Source organism: Zonotrichia albicollis, unplaced genomic scaffold (assembly GCF_047830755.1).
Source record: "Zonotrichia albicollis isolate bZonAlb1 unplaced genomic scaffold, bZonAlb1.hap1 Scaffold_231, whole genome shotgun sequence".
Classification (NCBI taxonomy): domain Eukaryota; kingdom Metazoa; phylum Chordata; class Aves; order Passeriformes; family Passerellidae; genus Zonotrichia; species Zonotrichia albicollis.
Genome location: NW_027428410.1, coordinates 1 through 20,642, shown reverse-complemented (window position 1 = coordinate 20,642; position 20,642 = coordinate 1). Strand labels below are relative to the sequence as shown.

The 20,642-nt window shown below is 64.5% G+C and overlaps 1 protein-coding gene across 1 annotated transcript; it reads left to right on the top strand.

Moving 5' to 3' along the window:
* Positions 1–260: 260 nt before the first annotated feature.
* On the top strand, positions 261–20,026 carry LTBP3 (latent transforming growth factor beta binding protein 3). Its single transcript, XM_074534012.1, is given in 22 exon segments — positions 261–640; positions 2,526–2,903; positions 4,220–4,437; positions 5,150–5,291; positions 6,075–6,137; positions 7,339–7,461; positions 8,659–8,817; positions 9,569–9,747; positions 10,693–10,712; positions 11,168–11,247; positions 11,770–11,865; positions 12,602–12,727; positions 13,657–13,775; positions 14,342–14,498; positions 15,050–15,169; positions 15,723–15,845; positions 16,269–16,388; positions 16,812–16,940; positions 17,566–17,733; positions 18,355–18,441; positions 18,974–19,102; positions 19,722–20,026. Coding segments are annotated over 22 exon segments (3,090 nt in total). The 5' UTR covers positions 261–576; the 3' UTR covers positions 20,012–20,026.
* The last annotated feature ends 616 nt before the right edge of the window (positions 20,027–20,642 follow it).

The window sequence follows — 20,642 nt, the reverse complement described above, 5'->3', positions numbered from 1 at the left end:
AATCCCAGCGCCATCCCAGGCGGCCGCGGGACCGCGCGAGCCCGGCGGGATCCCCCCAGAAACACCCGGGACACCCCCGGGGGGGCGCCCCCGCACCCGCCAGGCCTCTGCGGGACACCCCCTCCCCACAAAGGGGGAGCCCCCCTCCCCAAAAGGGACCCCTCGGCCTCTCTCTCCGGGCTGGGCGGCGCGGCTGGAGAGGGGACAGACAGACAGACAGACAGACAGACAGACAGACGGGACCCCCCCCTTCCATCCCGAGGGGCGGACGGGACGCTTGAGAGACTCCGGGAGCCCCCCCGAGGGGTCTCCAGCGGCCGGGACCCCCCCCCCCACCGAGGGATCGGAGCCCTCGGTGGGCGCGGGGTCCGGGCGGGGGTCGCGGGGGTCTCGGGGGCAGCATGTGGAGCTTGGGGGGGCTCTGGGCGGTGCTGGCGGCGCTGGCGGCGCTGGGGGGGCGCGGGGGGGGCGCGGCCGTGGCCCGGGAGCGCTTCAAGGTGGTCTTCGCCCCCCCTGATCTGCCGGAGGACGTGTCTGAAGGGGCTGTGCCGCGACTCGTGCCAGCCCGGCTCCAACATGACCCTGATCGGAGAGAACGGGCACGCGGCCGACACGCTGACCGGCTCCGGCTTCCGAGTGGGTGAGTGGCACCGGGGGACAGGGACGGGGACATGGGGACAGCCGTGGGGACACCGGGACAGCCAGGGGAACGGCCGTGGGGACACCGGGACAGGGATGGGAACGGCCGTGGGGACACTGGGACAGAGATGGGAACGGCCATGGGGACAGGGACACGCTGACCAGCTCTGGCTTCCGAGTGGGTGAGTGGCACCGGGACAGGGATGGGGACATGGGGACAGCCGTGGGGACACCGGGACAGGGATGGGAACAGTTAGGGGGACACCGGGACAGCCATGGGGACAGGGACACCCTGACTGGCTCGGGCTTCTGAGTGGGTGAGTGGCACCGGGGGACAGGGACGGGGACACGGGGACAGGGACACCGGGACAGCCACGAGGACAGGGACACCCTGACTGGCTCCGGCTTCTGAGTGCATGCGTGAGTGGCACCGGGATGGGGACATGGGGACAGGGATGGGGACACGAGGACAGGGACACCCTTACCAGCTCTGGCTCCTGAGTGGGTGAGAGACACCAGGACAGGGATGGGGACACAGGGACAGGGATGGCTCAGGTGTGGGACAGCGCTGGGACAGCACTGGGACTGTGATGAGGATGGGACAGGGCTGGGGACAAGGTTGGGGACAGGGCCAAGGTGAGGACAGGGACAGCAATGGGGACAGGGATGGGGACACCGGGACAGACATGGGGACACCCTGACCGGCTCTGGCTTCTGAGTGGGTGAGTGATACGGGGACAGGGATGGGGACAGCAATGGGGACATCATGACCAGTTCTGGCCTCTGAGTGGGTGAGTGGCACTGGGACACTGGGACAGGGACACACGGGGACACGGGGACGGGGATGGTGACACAAGGACAGGGATGAGGACATTGGGACAGGGATGGGGACACGGTGACAGGGATGGGGACACGGTGACGGGGATGGGGACACGGGGATGGGGACAAGGATGGGGACACTGGGACAGGGACACACGGGGACACGGTGACGGGGATGGGGACACGGGGATGGGGACACGGTGACAGGGAAGGCTCAGGTGTGGGGACAGCACCGGACTGTGATGAAGGTGGGACAGGCTTGGGGACAGGGCCAAGGTGGGGACAGCAATGGGGACAGCGAGGATGGGGCTGTGATGGCACCGGGACCTGGGTGGCACCAAGGGGACAGAGGGACCTGGGGGGGCTCAGGGTGGTCTCAGGGGGTCTCTGGGGGAATTTTGGGGGGTCCCGGGGGAATTTGGAGGCCCTCAGGGGGTCCCCGGGTGACTCAGAGGGTCCCAGAGGATTTGGAGGCACTCCAGGGGTCTCCCCAGGATATTTGGGGATGCCCCGGGGGTCTCAGAGCTCTCAGGGAGTCCCAGAGGATTTAGGGCTTCAGACCATTTGGGGGATAATCTGGGGGTCTCAGGGGAATCTGAGGGCACTCCGGGGGTCTCAGAGGCTCTTCAGGGCTCTCAGGGTAATTCGGGGGTCCCTCCGGGGGTCTCAGGGGAATTTGGGGGTCACTCCGAGGGTCTCAGGATGCTCTCAAGATATTTGAGGGCACTCTGGGGTCTCGGTGAATTGGGGGGTCCCTCCGGCGGTCTCGGTGAATTCGGGGGTCCCTCCGGGGCTCTCAGGGTAACTCGGGGGTCACTCCGGGGGTCTCAGGGTAATTGGGGGGTCCCTCCGGGGGTCTCGGGGTAATTCGGGGGTCCCTCCGGGGGTCTCGGTGAATTGGGGGGTCCCTCCGGGGCTCTCAGGGTAACTCGGGGGTCACTCCGGGGGTCTCAGGGTAATTCGGGGGTCCCTCCGTGGGTCTCAGGGTAATTGGGGGGGTCCGTCCGGGGGTCTCGGTGAATTGGGGGGTCCCTCCGGGGGTCTCACCTCTCTCCCCCCCCCCGCAGTGGTGTGCCCCCTGCCCTGCATGAACGGCGGCCAGTGCAGCTCCCGCTCCCACTGCCTGTGCCCCCCCAACTTCACCGGCCGCTTCTGCCAGGTGCCCGCGGCCGGGGGCGGGGCTCGGACGGGAGGGGGCGGGGCCGGACCCCCCCCTCCGCCCCCCCCCGCGCCCCCCGACGCCCCCCCCGAGCCCGCCCCCGGCTCCAAGGTCGCCGTTTACGCCGTGCAGGTCATCGCCGATGGGCCGGGGGCGGCGGCGCCCCCCGAGCCCCCCCCGGGGGCTGCTCATGGTGGGGGGGGGCACGGGGGGGGCCACGGGGGGGGGCACGTCAGCCACGCCACCTTCGTCGTGCCCCTGGGGCCGGGGCACCACTCGGCTGAAGGTAAATGGGGGGCTTTGGGGGGCTCGGGGGGTTTGGGAGGTTCGGGGGGTTTGGGGGAGCTCAGGGGTCTGGGGGGGTTCAGAGGGGTTGGGGGGCATGGGGAATTTGGGGGGCTCGGGGATTTCGGGGGGTTTGAGGGGGTTCAGGGGTTTGGGGGTCTCGAGAGGTTCGGGGGGTTTGGGGGGGCTCGAAGATTTTGGGGGGGCTCAGGGGTTTGCGGGGCTGGGGCTGCCGAATTTTGGAATTCAGAGGACCCTGGGGTCCCAGATTTTGGGGTTTGGGGGGTCCCGGATTTTGGGGTTCGGGAGGGTCCCAGGTGCCGGGTTCTGGGGGGTCTCGGGTTTTGGGTTCGGGGCTTCTCGGGTCCCGGATTTTGGAGTTCTGGGGGGTCCTGGATTTCGGGGTTTGGGGGGTCCCGGATTTCGGGATTTGGGGGGTCGTGGATTTCAGTGTTCAGGGGGTCTCGGATTTTGGGGTTTGGGGAGGTCCCGTGTTCCAGATTTTTGGGTTCGAGGGCTCCCGGATTTCGGGGTTCGGGGGGGTCCCAGGACCCGGATTTCGGGGTTTGGGGGGTTGTGGATTTCGGTGTTCAGGGGGTCTCGGATTTCGGGATTCGGGGGCGTCCCAGGGTGCCGAGTTCTGGAGTTTGGGGGATTCCCGTGTCCCAGATTTTGGGGTTCGAGGGCTCCCGGATTTCGGGGTTCGGGGGGGTCCCAGGTCCCGGATTTCGGGGTTCGAGGGCTCCCGGATTTCGGGGTTCGGGGGGGTCCCAGGTCCCGGATTTCGGGGTTTTGGGGGTCGTGGATTTCGGTGTTCAGGGGTCTCGGATTTTGGGGTTGGGGGGGTCCCGTGTCCCAGATTTTGGGGTTCGAGGGCTCCCGGATTTCGGGGTTCGGGGGAGTCCCAGGGTGCCGAGTTCTGGGGTTTGGGGGGGTCCCAGGTCCCGGATTTTGGGGTTCGAGGGCTCCCGGATTTCGGGGTTCGGGGGGGTCCCGGATTTCGGGGTTCGGGGGGGTCCCAGGTCCCGGATTTCGGGATTTGGGGGGTTGTGGATTTCGGTGTTCAGGGGTCTCGGATTTTGGGGTTTGGGGAGGTCCCGTGTCCCAGATTTTGGGGTTCGAGGGCTCCCGGATTTCGGGGTTCGGGGGGGTCCCAGGTCCCGGATTTCGGGGTTTTGGGGGGTAGTGGATTTTGGTGTTCAGGGGTCTCAGATTTTGGGATTCGGGGGGGTCCCGTGTCCCAGATTTCGGGATTCGAGGGGGGTCCCCAATTTCGTGCTTCGGTTGGATCCCATCTCCCTGTCCCCCCCCCCCCAGCCCAGGTGCCCCCTCCCCTGGTGAACGTGCGGGTCCATCACCCCCCCGAGGCCTCGGTGCAGGTTCACCGCATCGAGCCGCGCCCCCCCGAGGGGGCTCCCCGGGCCGGAGGGGGGCTCCTGGCGCACCCCGCGGGCAGCAAACCCCCCGCGCCCCCCCGGCCCCACACCCACAAACCGCTGGGCCGCTGCTTCCAGGACACCCTGCCCAAGCACTCGGTGAGGGGGTGGGGCGGGAATTTGGGGGTCCCGGGGGGTGTTCAGGGGTTCGAGGGGGTCGGAACCCCCGAGTTTTGGGGTGATTTAGGGGTGTTTTGGGGGGTTTTAGGGTGCTTACCCCCCCCAGTACTGCAGCGCCCCCTCCCCAGGTTCTGACTGCCCAAGCACTCGGTGAGGGGGGGTGGGAATGTGGGGGTCCCGGGACATTTAGGGGATCGGGGGGTGGGGATTTGGGGGGATTTGGGGGGTTTAGGGGTGTTTTGGGTTGGAATTTGCATTCTCCGGGGTCTTTTGGGGTTTATTTGGGGTCTCGGGGGTGTTTTGGGGTGGGATTTGCATTCCCAGGGATATTTTGGGGTGGGATTTGGATCCCCAGGGATATTTTGGGGTGGGATTTGCATTCCCAGGGGTAATTTGGGATGGATTTTAGGTTCCCTGGGGTATTTTGGGATGGGTTTGGGGGTGTCTTCGGGTGTTTTGGGGTGGGATTGGATTCCCGGGGGTATTTGGGGATGGATTTGGGTCCCCTGGGGTATTTTGGGGTGGGTTTGGATTTTCAGGGGTATTTTGGGGGGTGGGTTTGTGTTCCCTGGGGTATTTTGGGCTGGGTTTCCATTCTCGGGGATATTTTTGGGGTGGGTTTGGTTTCTCAGGGGTATTTCGGGGTTCCCGAGGGTGTTTTGGGGCGCTGACCCCCCCGTGCCCCCCCCAGTGCGGCAGTAACCCCCTGCCCGGGCTCACCAAGCTCGAGGATTGCTGCGGCAGCATCGGCAGCGCCTGGGGACAGAGCAAATGTCACAAATGTCCCCACCTGCAGCAGGGTGAGAGGGGAACCCCTCACCCCGGGACCCCCCCCCACATTGGTCAGGGACCCCCCCAGAACCCCCCAAAATACCCCCAGACCCCCCAAAATATCCCTAGACCCACCCAGGTCCCCCCAAACTCCTCTAGACCTTCCCAGAACGACCCCAGACCCCCCCAGAAATCCCCCAGGACCCCCCCAAATCCCCCTAGAACCTCCCAAGACCCCCTAAAACCCTCCCAGACCCCTCCAGGACCACCCAGGATCCCTCCAGACCCCCCCCAAGAACCCCCCAGAATTTCCCCAGAACTCCCCAAGGCCCCCCCAAAATCCTCCCAAGAACCCACCCTGAACCCCCAGGACCCCCCAGATCCTCCTAAAATCCCCCCACAACTCCCCAAGATCCTCTAAAATCCCCCCAGACCCCTCCAGGACCACCCAGGACCCCCCAAAACCCCCCCAGGACCCCCCAGAACTTCTCAGAACGACCCCAGACCCCCCCAGGACCCCCCCCAAAAACCCCCAGACCCCCCAAAACCTCCCCAGAATCCCCCAGACCCCCCAAACCCCCCAGACACCCCCAAGAACCCCCAAAACCCCCGCAGACCCTCCCAGAACCCCCCCCAAGAACCCCCAGGACCCCCTAAACACCCCCAGAACCCCCCCCCAGGTCTCCCCAAGACCCTTCCAAAACCACCCCAGCCTAAAACCGAGCCCCCCCCCCCCCAAAAATGGGGTCCAAACCCCCTCCCCCGGTGCCCCCCCCGTTTCTGGGGGTGACCCGGGGGGGTCTCGGGGCTGTTTCAGGTTCGGGGTCCCCGAAGGCGTCGCGGGGGGAGCGCGGGGGGGGGCGACTGCCCCCAGGGCTACAAACGGCTCAACAGCTCCCACTGCCAGGGTAGGGGGCTCGGGGGGGTCTGGGGGCTTTTGGGGGGTCTGGGGGGTTTTGGGGGGGTCCTGAACGTGTTCCTGGGGGGTTCTTGTGGGGTTTCTGGGGGAGTCTGGAGGGTCCTGGGGGGCTTCCTGGGGGGGTTTTGTGTGGGGATGTTGGGGAATGAGGGGTGGGGGGCACAGGGGGTGGGGGGACACACGTGAGTGTGTAACAGGTGTGCAAGGGGCTGGCACGTGGCCAAGGGAGGGTGTGGGAGGTCAGGTGTGTTCACACCTGTGTGACACTTGTATCACACTTGTGCCACACCCATACACCTGTGCCAGGTGTGTTCTACCTGTGCCACACCTGCACACCTGTATCACACCTGTGCCATGCCCATACACCTGTGCCATACCTGTACATCTGTGCCAGGTGTGTTCTACCTGTGTCACACCTGTGTCACACCTGTGCCACACCCATATCACACCTGTATCACACCTGTATCACACCTGTACCACACCTGTACCACACCTGTATCACATCCGTATCACACCCATATCACACCTGTGCCACATCCATATCACATCCATATCACACCTGTGCCACACCCGTATCACACTTGTATCACACCTGTGCCAGGTGTGTTCTACCTGTGCCAAACCTGTGCCACACCTGGGCCACACCCATATCACACCTGTATCACACCCATACCACACCTGTCACACCTGTATCACACCTGTATCACACCTGTGACAGTTGTGTTCTACCTGTGCCAAACCTGTGTCACACCCATATCACACCCATATCACACCTGTATCACACCTGTGCCAGGTGTGTTCTACCTGCGCCACACCCATGCCACACCTGCCTCAGGTGTGCCATACCCGGCTCAGATGTGCCATACCCAGCCCAGGTGTGCCATACCCATGCCGTACCTGTCCCAGGTGTGCCATACCTGTCCCAGGTGTGCCATACCCGTGCCATACCTGGCTCAGGTGTGCCATACCCGGCTCAGATGTGCCATACCCGTGCCATACCTGGCTCAGGTGTGCCATACTCAGCCCAGGTGTGCCATACCCGTGCCATACCTGTCCCAGGTGTGCCATACCTGGCTCAGGTGTGCCATACCCGTGCCATACCTGTCCCAGGTGTGCCATACCTGTCCCAGGTGTGCCATACCTGTCCCAGGTGTGCCATACCTGGCTCAGGTGTGCCCTTACCTGTGCAGACATTAACGAGTGTGCCCTGCCCGGCGTGTGCCAGCCCGGCGAGTGCCGCAACACCCAGGGCAGCTTCCGCTGCTCCTGCTCGGCCGGGCACGTGCTGGGGCCCTCCCGGAGCCAGTGCCTGCGTAAGGGGGGACATGGGCGGGTTTGGGGGGGTCCTGAGGGGTCTGGGGGGTTCTGGGAGGGTCTGGGAGGGGGCATGGGGGTCCTGGGGTGGTTCTGGGGGGGTCCTGGCGCCCTCCGGAGCCAGTGCCTGCATAAGGGGGGCATGGGGGGGTTCTGGGGGCGGTTTATGGGTTATTTTGAGGAGGGGTCTCTGGGTATTTTGGGATATTTTGGGGAAGGGTCTCTGGGTTATTTTGGGGAGGGGTCTCTGATGGTTCCATTCCCCCAGTGGAGCCGGGCGAGGAGCGTGGTCTCTGTTTCCGCCTGGTTTCTGGGTATTTTGGGGAGGGGTCTCTGAGTGTCCCGGGCTATTTTGAGAAGGGGTCTCTGAGTGTCCCGGGGTATTTTTGAGGAGGGGTCTCTGGGGTCTCTGGGTTATTTTGGGGAGGGGTCTCTGATGGTCCCATGCCCTCCAGCGGAACCAGGCGAGGAGCAGGGTCTGTGTTTCTGCCTGGTCCCGGGGTATTTTGAAGAGGGGTCTCTGGCTATTTTGGGGAGGAGTCTCTGGGGTATTTTGGGGAGGGGTCCCTGATGGTTCCATTCCCCCAGTGGAGCCGGGCGAGGAGCGCGGTCTCTGTTTCCGCCTGGTCTCTGGTATTTTGGGGAGGGGTCTCTGGGGTATTTTGGGTTATTTTGGGGAGGGGTCTCTGCGGTCTCTGGGTATTTTGGGGAGGGGGTCTCTGAGGCTCCATCCCCTCCCCAGCGGAGCCGGGCGAGGAGCGCGGTCTGTGTTTCCACCTGGTCTCTGGGTATTTTGGGGAGGGGTTTCTGGGGTATTTTGGGGAGGGGTCTCTGCGGTCTCTGGGTATTTTGGGGAGGGGTCTCTGAGGCTCCATCCCTCCCCAGCGGAGCCGGGCGAGGAGCGCGGTCTGTGTTTCCGCCTGGTCTCGGGGTATTTTGAAGAGGGGTCTCTGGCTATTTTGGGGAGGGGTCTCTGCGGACTCTGGGTATTTTGGGGAGGGGTCTCTGATGGTTCCATTCCCCCAGCGGAGCCGGGCGAGGAGCGCGGGCTGTGTTTCCGCCTGGTCTCTGGGTATTTTGGGGAGGGGTCTCTGAGTGTCCCGGGGTATTTTTGAGGAGGGGTCTCTGGGTTATTTTGGGGAGGGGTCTCTGGGGTATTTTGGGGAGGGGTCTCTGAGGCTCCATCCCCTCCCCAGCGGAGCCGGGCGAGGAGCGCGGGCTGTGTTTCCGCCTGGTCTCGGGCTCGCAGCAGTGCCAGCACCCGCTGCCCACGCGCCTGACGCGGCGCACCTGCTGCTGCAGCGTGGGCAAGGCCTGGGGGGGGCGCTGCCAGCGCTGCCCCCCCGACGGAACCGGTAATGGGGGGCTGGGGGGTCTGGGGGGGTCTGCACCCCCCGATGGAACTGATATGGGTGGGTTTGGAGGGATCCAGGGGGGTCTTGAGGGTCTCTGCCAGTGCTGCCTCCCAGTAGAATTGGTATGGGGGGTTTGGAGGGGTCTGGGGGCGTTTGGGGGGCTGCTGACTGCACTGCCCCCGCAATGGAATGGTATGGGGGGTTTAGGGGGGCCTGGGGGGGGTCTGCACCCCCCAATGGAACCGGTATGGGGGGGGTTTAGGGGGGTCTGGGGGTCTCTGCCAGCACTGCACCCCCAGTAGAACTGGTACAGGGGGGTCTGGGGGGGCTGCTGACAGCGCTGACCCCTTAATGGAACCGATATGGGGGGTTTGGGGGTCGCTGGTTTGGGGGTCTGGGGTCTCCAGGCCCTCCCAACCCAGGGAGTGCCTCGGCTGCATTGAGGGGCTTGGGGATGCCCCAGCTCGGTCCGGGGGGATCCTACCTTGGTCTAGGGGTCCCATCCTGGTCCTGGGGGTCCCATCTCGATCCTGGGGTCCCATCCCGGTCCGGGGGGTGCCCCCCCCCCCCAAATCCCCCCAGTGGGTCTGGGGTCTCCAGGCCCTCCCCCTTCCCGATAGTTCAGGGAAGGTGTTGATGGGTTTGGGGGACTCGGGGGGGTCCCAGGGCTGTTGGGGGGGGTGCCCATCTCGGTCCTGGGGGTCCCATCCCGGTTTGGGGGTGCCCCCTGACCCCCCCCGTGCCCCCCCAGCCGCATTCAAGGCCATCTGCCCGGCGGGGAAGGGGTACCACGTGCTGACCTCGCACCAGACCCTCACCATCCAGGGCGAGAGCGACTTCACGCTGCACATCCACCCCGACGGGGAACCCCCCCGCGACCCCCCCCGCCCGCCCCCAGCCCCGCGCCGCCCGACGCGGCCCCGCCGCCAGGTGGGGCACGGACCCCAGACCCAAATACGGACCCTAAAATGTCCCCCCCCAACCTAAATACGGAGCCCAAAATATCCCAACACCCAAATCTGGAGCCCAAAATGTCCTGTCCTCACCCCAAATACGGAGCCCAAAATGTCCCCCCATCCCCAAAATGTTCCCCCCTCCCCAAAATCCGGACCTCAAAATGTTCCCAAACCCCCAAATCCGGACCCCAAAATGTCCCCGGTCACCAACCCTGGACCCCAAAATATCCCCCCTCCCCATCCCGGACCCCAAAATGTCCCATCCCCCCAAATCCGGATCCCAAAATGTCCCATCCCCCTCCCCAAACCCGGGACCCCAAAATGTCCCCCCCCAGACCCCAAAATGTCCCCCCCACCTCCTCAAACCCGGACCCCAAAATGTCTCATCCCCCCTTACCCCAGACCCCAAAATGTCCCAACCCCCACCCCCAGTCCCTGTGTCCCCCCTACCCAAATCCAGACCCCAAAATGTCCCCAATCCCAACCCCGGGACCCCCAAAATGTCCAACCCCTCCCAAACCCAGGACCCCAAAATGTCCCCCCACCCTGTCCCTGTGTCCCCCTTCCCCCCTCACCTGGTCCTTGTCCCCTCTTGTCCCCTTCTTGCCATGTCCCTGTGACGCCCCCTCCCCATGTCACCTCGGGTCCCCCAATGTCCCCTGTGCCCCCCCATGTCCCCTGTCCCTCCTGTGCCCCCCGATGTCCCCAGATCCCCCCCATGTCCCAATCCCCCCCCCAATGTCCCGTGACCCCCTCAATGTCTCAATTCCTCCCCCAATGTCCCCAACCCCCCCCATGTCCCTGTGACCCCCCCCCAATGTCCCCAGCCCCCCCTGACCCCCCTGTTTTGTGTGTCCCCCCCCCGCCCCATGGTGGGGGGGTCAGTTTGGGGTCTCAGCGCCCCCTCCCCCCCCCGCAGCTGGGACCCCCCCGGCCATGGTGAGTGGGGGAGGGGACATTGGGGGGGGGGACATTGGGGGGGATATTGGGGAGGGGGACATTGGGGGGGACATTGGAGGGAGGCGACATTGGGGGCACATTTGGGGGGATATTGGGGGGAAATGGGGGAACATTGGGGGGGGACATTGAAGGGACATTGGGGGGGACATTGAGGGGACATTGGGGGGACATTGAGGGGATATTGGGGGACATTGAGGGGATATTGGGGGGGACATTGAGGGGACATTTGGGGGACATTGAGGGGACATTGGGGGGGACATTGAGGGGACATTGAGGGAACATTGGGGGGGACATTGGGGGGGGCATTGGGTGGACATTGAGGGGGACAAGCATGAAGGGGGAGGGGGCTGGGAGGGTATGGGGGAATGGGAGGGGGGACAGAGGGGACAGAGGGACAGACGGACAGACGGACACGGTGCCCCCCCCCCCCCCAGCTGCCGGTGTTCGGGAGCCCCTCGGAGGAGCAGGGCCTGGAGCAGCCCCCGGGGGAGCAGCGACCCCCCCCAGTACCCCGGTAAGGGACAGGGGGGGACACGGGGGGACACTGAGGGGACACGGGGGGGGGACATGGCAGGGACAGCTTGGAGAGGGCAGGGACAGTTTGGGACACTTTGGGAAAACTTCAGGGACAGTTTGGGGGCACTTTGGGGACATTTATGGAGACAGTTTGGGAACATTTTGGGCACAGTTTGGGCACATTTCAGGGACATTTATGGGGACAGCTTGGGGACTTTTTGGGCACAGTTTGGGCACATTTCAGGGACATTTATGGGGACAGCTGGGGGACAAGGACAGTACGGGGACACGCACCAGGATGAAGAAGGGGACGTGCCCATGGCGGCCAGAAGGGGTTGGGGACAGCTTGGGGACAGGAATGGGAACAGGAGCAGAGATGGGGACAGGGAGCGCTGTCCCCCGCCCTGTCCCCGCCCTGTCCCCTCACTGTCCCCGCCCTGTCCCCTCACTGTCCCCGCTGTCCCCGCCCTGTCCCCGCCCTGTCCCCTCACTGTCCCCGCCCTGTCCCCGCTGTCCCCAGCGCTCCTGGCCCGTCCCACGCCGGCCCCGCTCTGGCGGCTGCCCCCGGAGCAGCTGACGCGCAGCGCGGCCGAGATCGCGCCCACCCAGGTCACCGGTGAGAGACCCCCGGGACCCCCCAACATCCCCCGAGACCCCTCAATCCCCCCCGGACCCCCGGGACTCTGCTGGGATCCCCCAACACCCCAAGATCCCATTGGGACCCCGTCCCAGCACCCCCAAATCTCATTGGGACTCCCCAAATCCTATTGGGACCCCCTCCCGCACCCCCAAATCCCATTAGGACCCCCAAATCACATTGGGGACCCCTCCAGCAACCCCAAATACCATTGGGACCCCTCCCAAATCCCATTGGGGACCCCCAAGATCCCATCGGGACCCTATCCAACACCTCCAAATCCCATTGGGACCCCCTCCAGCACCCCCAAATCCCACTGGGGACCCCGAAATCCCATTGAGACCTCCCAAATCCTATTGGGATCCTCTCCAGCACCCCCAAATCCCATTGGGGCCCCCTCCAGCACCACCAAACCTCCTTCGGGATCCCCAAATCCCCTCTGGCACTCCCCAAAATCCCATTGAAACCCCCAAGATCCCATTGGGACCCCCCAAATCCGTTGGGGACCCCTCCAGCATCCTGAAATCTCCTTTGGGACCCCCCAAATCCCCTTGGGACCCCCCTGCAACACCCCCAAATCCCCTTGAGACCCCTCAAATCCCATTGGGATCCCCCCAAATCTCACTGGGACCCCCCCCCCAAATCCCCTTTGGGACCCCCTTGGGACCCCCGAGGTCTCCCGGGGTGACCCCAAAATCCTCCCCCACCCCAACAGAGACGGACGAGTGCAAACTGAACCGGAACATCTGCGGGCCCGGGGAGTGCGTGATGGGCCCGGGGGGGTACAGCTGCCTCTGCTTCCCGGGGTACCGCTGGCACCCCCAGCGCCGCTACTGCACCGGTACGGACACACAGACACGGGATGGACACACGGACACGGGATGGACACACAGACATGGGGCAGACAGACATGGGGACAGACACAGGGACAGACACACAGACACACGGGGGGTACAGCTGCCTCTGCTTCCCGGGGTACCGCTGGCACCCCCAGCGCCGCTACTGCACCGGTACGGACACACGGACACAGGATGGACACACGGACATGGGGACGGACACAGGGACAGACACACGGACACACAGGGGGTACAGCTGCCTCTGCTTCCCGGGGTACCACTGGCACCCCCAGTGCTGCTACTGCACCGGTACGGACACACGGACGGACAGACAGACATGGGGACATGGGGACACCGGGGGAGGGTCAGAGGGTCACACACACGGTGACACACCTGTACACACCTGCACACACCTGTGCCACACCTGCACACACCCGCACAGATGTGAACAAGTGCGAGGCGGAGCCGTGCAGGGCTAAGGGGGTCACACACACAGTGACACACAGTGACACATGGTGACACACCTGTACACACCTGTACACACCTGCACACACCCGCACAGATGTGAACAAGTGCGAGGTGGAGCTGTGCAGGGCTAAGGGGGTCACACACACAGTGACACACAGTGACACATGGTGACACACCTGTACACACCTGTACACACCTGCACACACCCGCACAGATGTGAACAAGTGCGAGGTGGAGCTGTGCAGGGCTAAGGGGGTCACACACACAGTGACACACAGTGACACATGGTGACACGCCTGCACACACCCGCACAGACGTGAACGAGTGCGAGGCGGAGCCGTACAGGGCTAAGGGGGTCACACACACAGTGACACACAGTGACACATGGTGACACACCTGCACACACCTGTGACACACCTGTGCCACACCTGTACACACCTGTACACACCTGCACACACCCGCACAGACGTGAACGAGTGCGAGGCGGAGCCGTGCGGCGCCGGGCGCGGCGTGTGCATGAACACCGGCGGCTCCTACACCTGTCACTGTCACCGCGGCTTCCAACTGCGCCTGCACAAGGGGACTGCGCACCTGTGCAGGTACCGGGGACACGGGGATGGGGACAAGGGACACAGGGGACATGGGGAGGGGATGGGGACAAGGGACATGGCACAGGGTTGGGGACATGGAATGGCAGGTTGGGGCAGTGCATAGGGTTGGGGACAGAGTTGAGGACATGGGAAGGGGTTGGGGACAGGGTACAGGGTTGGGACATGGTAGGGGACAGGGTTGGGGACATGGGATGGCGTTGGGGACAGTATTGGGAACATGGGATGGGGCTGGGGGTACAGGACAGGTTTGGGGACACTTCCCAGGGTTGGGGACAAGGGACAGGGCTGGGGACACTGGCTGGGGTTGGGGACATGAGACAGCCTTGGGGACACTGCCCAGGGTGAGGGACAGGGGACAAGCTTGAGGACAGGGTTGGGGACGAGTTTGGGGACATGGGATGGAGATGGGGACACTGCCTGGGGTTGGGGACAGGGCACAGGGGTGGGAACAGGACTGGGGACAGGGGACAAGGATGGGGACATGTGACAGTGTTGGGGACACTGTCTGGGGTTGGGGACATTGCCCAGGGTTGGTGACAGGGCCGGTGACCCCCTCGTGTCCCCGCAGACATCGACGAGTGCGCCAAGGGTGATGTGTGCGGGGACGGTGGCACCTGCTCCAACGTGCCCGGACACTACAAGTGCGAGTGTCACCCGGGCTACCGGCGCAAGGGCTCGCGGCCACCGCTCTGCGAAGGTGACACCGGGCTGGGGACACCGGGATGGGGACATCGGGATGGGGACACCGGGGCGGGGACATCGACATGGGGGTGGGGACAGGGATGGAGACACGGGATGGGGACAGGACACCTTGGAGGGAGATGGGGACACGAAGCCACCAGGGATGGTGACAGGGGGTGCTGTGGGGTGTCCCCCATATGTCCCCAATGTCCCCAAAATGTCCCCAATGTCCCCAACATCGCCAATGTCCCCCCAATGTCCCCAAATGTCCCCAATATCCCCAATGTCCCCAAATGCCCCCAATGTCCCCAACATCCCCAATGTCCCTAATGTCCCCCCCAATGTCCCCAAATGTCTCCAATGTCTCCGATGTCCCCAAATGTCCCCAATGTCCCCAAATGTTCCCAATGTCCCCGATGTCCCCAATATCCCCAAATGTCTCCAATGTCCCAAATATCCCCAAATGTTCCCAACACCCCCAATGTCCCTAATGTCCCCCCAATGTCCCCAATATCCCCAAATGTCCCCAATGTCTCCGATGTCCCCAAATGTCCCCAATGTCCCCAGACATCAACGAGTGCCTGGACGTGGGCACGTGCCCCGACTCCAAGTGTGAGAATCAGCCCGGGGGCTTCGTGTGCACCCCCTGCCCCCCCGGCTACCGCGGCCTCAACGGCGCCTGCATCGGTCAGCGCCCCCGGGACCCCCAGGGACACCCCAAAACCCCCCCGGGACACCCCCAAAACCCCCCCGGGATCCCACAAAACCCCCTGGGATACCCCCAAACCTCTGGGACATCCCAAATCCCCCCCCCAAAACCCCTGGGATCTCCCATAACCTCCTAGGACTCCCCAAAACCTCTGGGATACCCCAAAACCACCCTGGGACCCCCCACAAAACCCACCCGGGACCCCCCAAACTCCTCTGGTACCCCCTAAAACTCCGGGATCCCCCCCTAAATCCCCAGGATACCCCAAAACCCCCCTGGGACACCCCAAACTCCTCTGGGATTCCCTAAAACCCCCGTGACACCTCCAAACCCTCCTGGGACCCCCCAAACCCCCCACCCCCAAAAACCCCTGGGACAACCCAAACCCCCCCTGGGACCCCCCAAATCCCTGGGACATCCCCAAAACACTTGGGACCCCCCCCAAAACTCCCACCCAGGACCCTTCCCCACACCCCAGATCCCCCCTTGGGACCCCCCCCCAGTTCTGGGGTCTCACTGGGGGTCCCCCAGATGTGAACGAGTGCGAGGCCGGGGGTCTCTGTGCCGGGGGGAGCTGCGTGAACACCCCCGGATCCTACAAGTGCCAGTGCCCCCCCGGGCTGCAGCCGGCGCGGGACCCTCCCCGCTGCCAGGGTACCCCAAAAAACGGGGGGGGGGTCTGGGAGCGGGGGTCGGGGGGGTTTGGGCAGATTTTAGGGGTTTGCGGGACTCTGGGGGGGTTGTTGGGGTTTGGGGGGTCTGGGGGATTGTGGGAGTTTGGGGGGGCTCTGGGGGGACTTTGGGGTGGATCTGGGGGGGTTTTAGGGGTTGGGGGTCAGTGGGGTCTGGGGGGGGGGTCCTAGGGGGGTTATTGGAGTCTGGGGATTATTCTGGGGGGTTGTGGGATTTTCAGGGTTCTGGGAGGGTTTTGGGGGTAGGGGTCAGTGGGGTCTGGGGGGTTATTGGGGCCTGGGGGTGGATCTGGGGGATGTCTGGGTCTGGGGGGGCTTTGGGTGGGTTATGGGGTTTGGGGGGGGGGGGTCCCACACCCGGGGGTCTCATCCTCTGTTCCCCCAGACATCGACGAGTGCGAGTTCGCGGCCGCCTGCGTTGGGGGCGACTGCGTGAACACGGCGGGGTCCTACCGGTGCCTGTGCCCCCCCGGGTACGCGCTGCTGCACGGCCGCCGCTGCCAGGGTGAGACCCCCGAGAGACCCCCAAAACAGCCCGGGACCCCCGAGAGACCCCCGCCCCAAATAAACCCCAAACCCCCGCAAAACTCCCCCCCCAAAACAGCCCCAACACCCCCCCCCCAGAACAGCCCCAAAACACCCCCCCTCTATGCGCTGCCAGGGGGAGTGGAGCGAGACCCTCCCCAAAATAAACCCACCCCTAAATGCCCCCTACACAACCCCTCAGAGACCCCTCCCCAAAACACAGACCCAGCTCCTCACCTGGCTCCGCTATGGATGGGATGGAAAACTCAGAGTTCCCTCCCCAAAATCCCCCAGAACCCTCAGAGACCCCTCCCCAAAATCCCCCAGAACGCCCCCCACGATACCAGGGGGGTCTCTGGGGTTGTTTTTTGGGGAGTCTTTCTGATATCCCCCCCCTCCCCAGACATCGACGAGTGCGCGCTGGACCCGGGGCTGTGCCCCCCGCCCGGCACCTGCACCAACCTCGAGGGCTCCTTCAGCTGCCGCTGCCCCCCCGGGCTGGCCCCCAGCCCCGACGGCCGCCGCTGCCTCCGTGAGGGGGGCTCGGGGTCGGGGGTGTCCTTGAGGGTCTTCGGGGTGTCCCTGAGGGTCTTGGGGGGGTGTCCTTGGGGGTCTGGGAGTGACCTTGAAGGTCTGAGGGTGTCCCATGAGAGTCTGGGGGTGTCCCTGAGGGCCTTTGGGGGGTTCCTGAGGGTCTGGGGGTGTCCTTGAAGGTCTGGGGGTGTCCCTGAGGGCCTTTGGGGGTTCTTGAGGGTCTGGGATTGTCCTTGAGGGCCTTTGGGGATGTCCCTGAAGGTCTGGGGGGTTCCTGAGGGTCTGGGGGTGTCCTTGAAGGTCTGAGGGTGTCCCTGAGGGTCTGGGGGTGTCCCTGAAGGCCTTTGGGGGTTCCTGAGGGTCTGGGGGTGTCCTTGAAGGTCTGAGGGTGTCCCTGAGGGTCTGGCGGTGTCCCTCAGGGTCTGTGAGGGTTCCTGAGGGTCCCAGGGAAGTCTGGGCCACAAAGGGGGGGATGAGGTCGCTTCTAGAAAGTTCTTTCTATCTCTATGTGGGATGGGAGGACATCCCTGCAACTTTATGTGGTTTAGGGGATCCCTGATTCTCTTGGGGGGCTCTGAGGGATCTTTGGGGTCCCCATTAACCCCTTGTCCCCCCTTTCCCAGCCCGGGACCCCCCCGCGCCACGCAAGGAGTGTTACCTGAGCCTGGAGCTGCCCGCCTTCTGCGACGCTGTGCTGGGCACCAATGTGACGCGGGGCGAGTGCTGCTGCTCTGTGGGGGCAGGATGGGGGGACCTGTGCGAGGTGTACCCGTGCCCCCTGCCCTCCTCGGGTACGCGCGGGGGTCCCCAGAGCCCCGAGACCCCCTTTGGGGCTCGGGTTTGGGGGGTTTGGGGGAGTTTGGAGGGGCTGGAGCGACCCTAACCCGCCGCATCCCCACAGGGTTTGTGGGCCACTCATGGGAAAAGGGGGGAAAACTGGGGGTCTCCGGGGGTGGGTGGGGGTCCTGAGGGTGGTCTGGGGGTCCCCAACCCCCTGAGACCCCGTTTGGAGCCCGATTTTGGGGGGTTTGGGGGGGGCTGGACTGACCCTTCCCCACCCCATCTCCAGCAGGGTTTGTGGGCCGCTCATGGGAAAAAGGCGGAAAACTGGGGGACACCGAGGGTGGGTTGGGGTCCCCAGAGGTGGGTGGGGGTCCCGATGATGGTTTGGGGGTCCCCAGGGGTGGGTGGGGGTCCCGAGGGTGGTCCGGGGGTTCAGGACCGCCTGAGACCCCATTTCCTGCCTGATTTTGGGGGGTTTGGGGGGATATGAGGGGGTTGGACCGACCCTTCCCCACCCCATCCCCACAGGCTTTGTGGGAAAAGGGGGAAACCGGGGGTGGGTTTGGGGTCCCGAGGGTGCTCTGGGGGTTCAGGACCCCCCCCCTTTGACTTTTTTTGCCCCCTCCCAGCTGAGTTCGTGGCGCTCTGTCCCGACGGGAGGGGTTTCATCCAGGACGACAACGGCCTCGACTACGGGGGGATCCCCGCGCACCGCGGTGAGAGCCTGGGACCCCCCCCGTGTCCCCCCCGTGTCCCGGGGGCGTTTCTGCAGCCCCCGTTTTTCCAAGGAAAACCTATTTTCTCCCCATTTTCCCCCCTGTTTTTCCCCCCATTTTTCCCCGGTTTTCCCCTATTTCCCTCCATTTTCCCCCCCTATTTTTCTCCATTTTCCCCTGTTTTCCCCCTGTTTCTCCCCTTCGCCCCCCCCATTTTCTCCCTCTTTCCCCCCCTTCCTTCCCCCCTTTCTTCCCCCCTTTTTTCTCCCCTTTTTCCCCCCATTTCCCCCCCGTTTTCCCCCATTTTTCTCCCCGTTTTTCCTCCCTTCCCCCCCATTTTCCCCTCCATTTTCCCACATTTTTCCCCATTCTCCTCCTGTTTTTCTGCACTTTTTTCTCCCTGTTTTTCCCCCCTTTTTCCCCTAATTTCCCCCGTTTTCCCCCCATTTTCCCCATTTTCTCCCATCCCCTCCATCCGAGGGGTGCTGCCCCTTTCCCCCGGGGGTCTCCTGAGCCCCCTCCCCACCCGCAGACATTGACGAGTGCGGCCTCTTCGGGGCCGAGATCTGCAAGGGCGGCAAATGCGTGAACACCCAGCCGGGCTACGAGTGCTACTGCAAGGCGGGCTTCGACTACGACAGCGCCCTGCGCCAGTGCCTGGGTATGGGGGGGGGTCCCGGGGGTCCCTGGGGGGGGTTCGGGCTCGGGGGGTGTCGGGGGGAGTCATAGGGAAAGAGCGGTGGGGTCCTGGAGCAGCTTGGGGGTGTTGGAGGGTTGGGGGATTCTGGGGGCTTTGGGGGTCTCTGGGGTGTGTTTGGGGGGGATTCTGGGGTGTGTTTGGGGGTCCCTGGGGTGTTGAGGAGGGGGGACTGGGGTGTTTGGGGGGTGTTTGGGGGTCTTTAGAGTGTTTGGGGGTGTTGGAGAGTTTGGGGATTCTGTGGTGTTTGGGGGTCTTTGGGGTGTTTAGGGGGTTGTCCTGGAGTGTTTAGGGGGTCTCTGGGGTGTTTGGGGGGGGATTCTGTGGTTTTTTTGGGGATCTTTGGGGTGTTCGGGGGTCTCTGGGCTGTTTGGGGGTCCCTGGGCTATTTGGGATCCCCACAATCCAAGGGAATCCCTGGGAGTCCCCGCAGCTCCTGCCTTGGGCTTGGAGGGTCACGGAGGTTTTTTTGGGGGGTCCCGGGGTTTTGTTGGGGGAATCCTGTTGGGGATTTTTTGGGGGGGTCTCTGGGGTTTTGGGGGTCCTGAAACCCAGAATCCCCCCCCCCCCGACCCCTCCCCAGACGTGGACGAGTGTCTGGACGAGTCCAACTGCGTGGACGGAGCGTGCGAGAACACGCGCGGCTCCTTCCGCTGCACCTGCGGGCCCGGAGCCCGCTACCACCCCGGGCTGCGGCGCTGCCTGCCCGGCCCCGAGCCCGGTGAGACCCCCGGGACTGGGGAGAGACCCCTGGGAATGGGGAATGGGGAGAGACCCCCGGGATATCCCCCAAAAACCGGCAATGGGAGGGACCCCCAGATCCCGCTGCCACCCCGGGCTGCGGCGCTGCCTGCCCGGCCCCGAGCCCGGTGAGACCCCCGGGGATGGGGAGAGACCCCCCAAAATGGGGAGAGACCGCTGGGAATGGGGAGAGACCACCGGAATTTGGGGATTTTTTTTTGGGGGGGGGTGTTTGGAGGTTCTTCCCCCCCCCCCCACCGAAAAGTGAGACCCTCGGGAATGGGGGGGGGGGTGGGGGTCGTGTAAATGGAGCCCCCAGCCCAACCATTACCGGGATTTTTGGGGTGGGGGGATTTTGGGGTTTCTTTGGGGAGGGGTTTGGAGGTCCCTGACCCCCCCTCCCCCAGCCATTACCGGGATTTTTGGGGTGGGGGGATTTTGGGGTTTCTTTGAGGGGGGGGTTTGAAGGATTTGGGGATTTTGGGGAGGGGTCTGGAGCTCCCTGACCCCCCCCCCCAACCATTGCCGTGTTTTTTTGGGGGGGGGGATTTTGGGGAGGGGTCCGGAGCTCTCTGGCCCTCCCCAGCAATTGCCGGATTTTTTGGACGGCAGGGGGATTTTATGGTTTCTTTGAGGGGAGGTTGGAGGATTTTGGGGATTTTGGGGAGGGGTCCCGGATCTCCCTGACCCCCCCCCCCCCCCGCAGATTCGCCCCCCCCCTCCGGAGCGCCCCCCCCCGGAGCTCAGGGACGTGTGCTGGCAA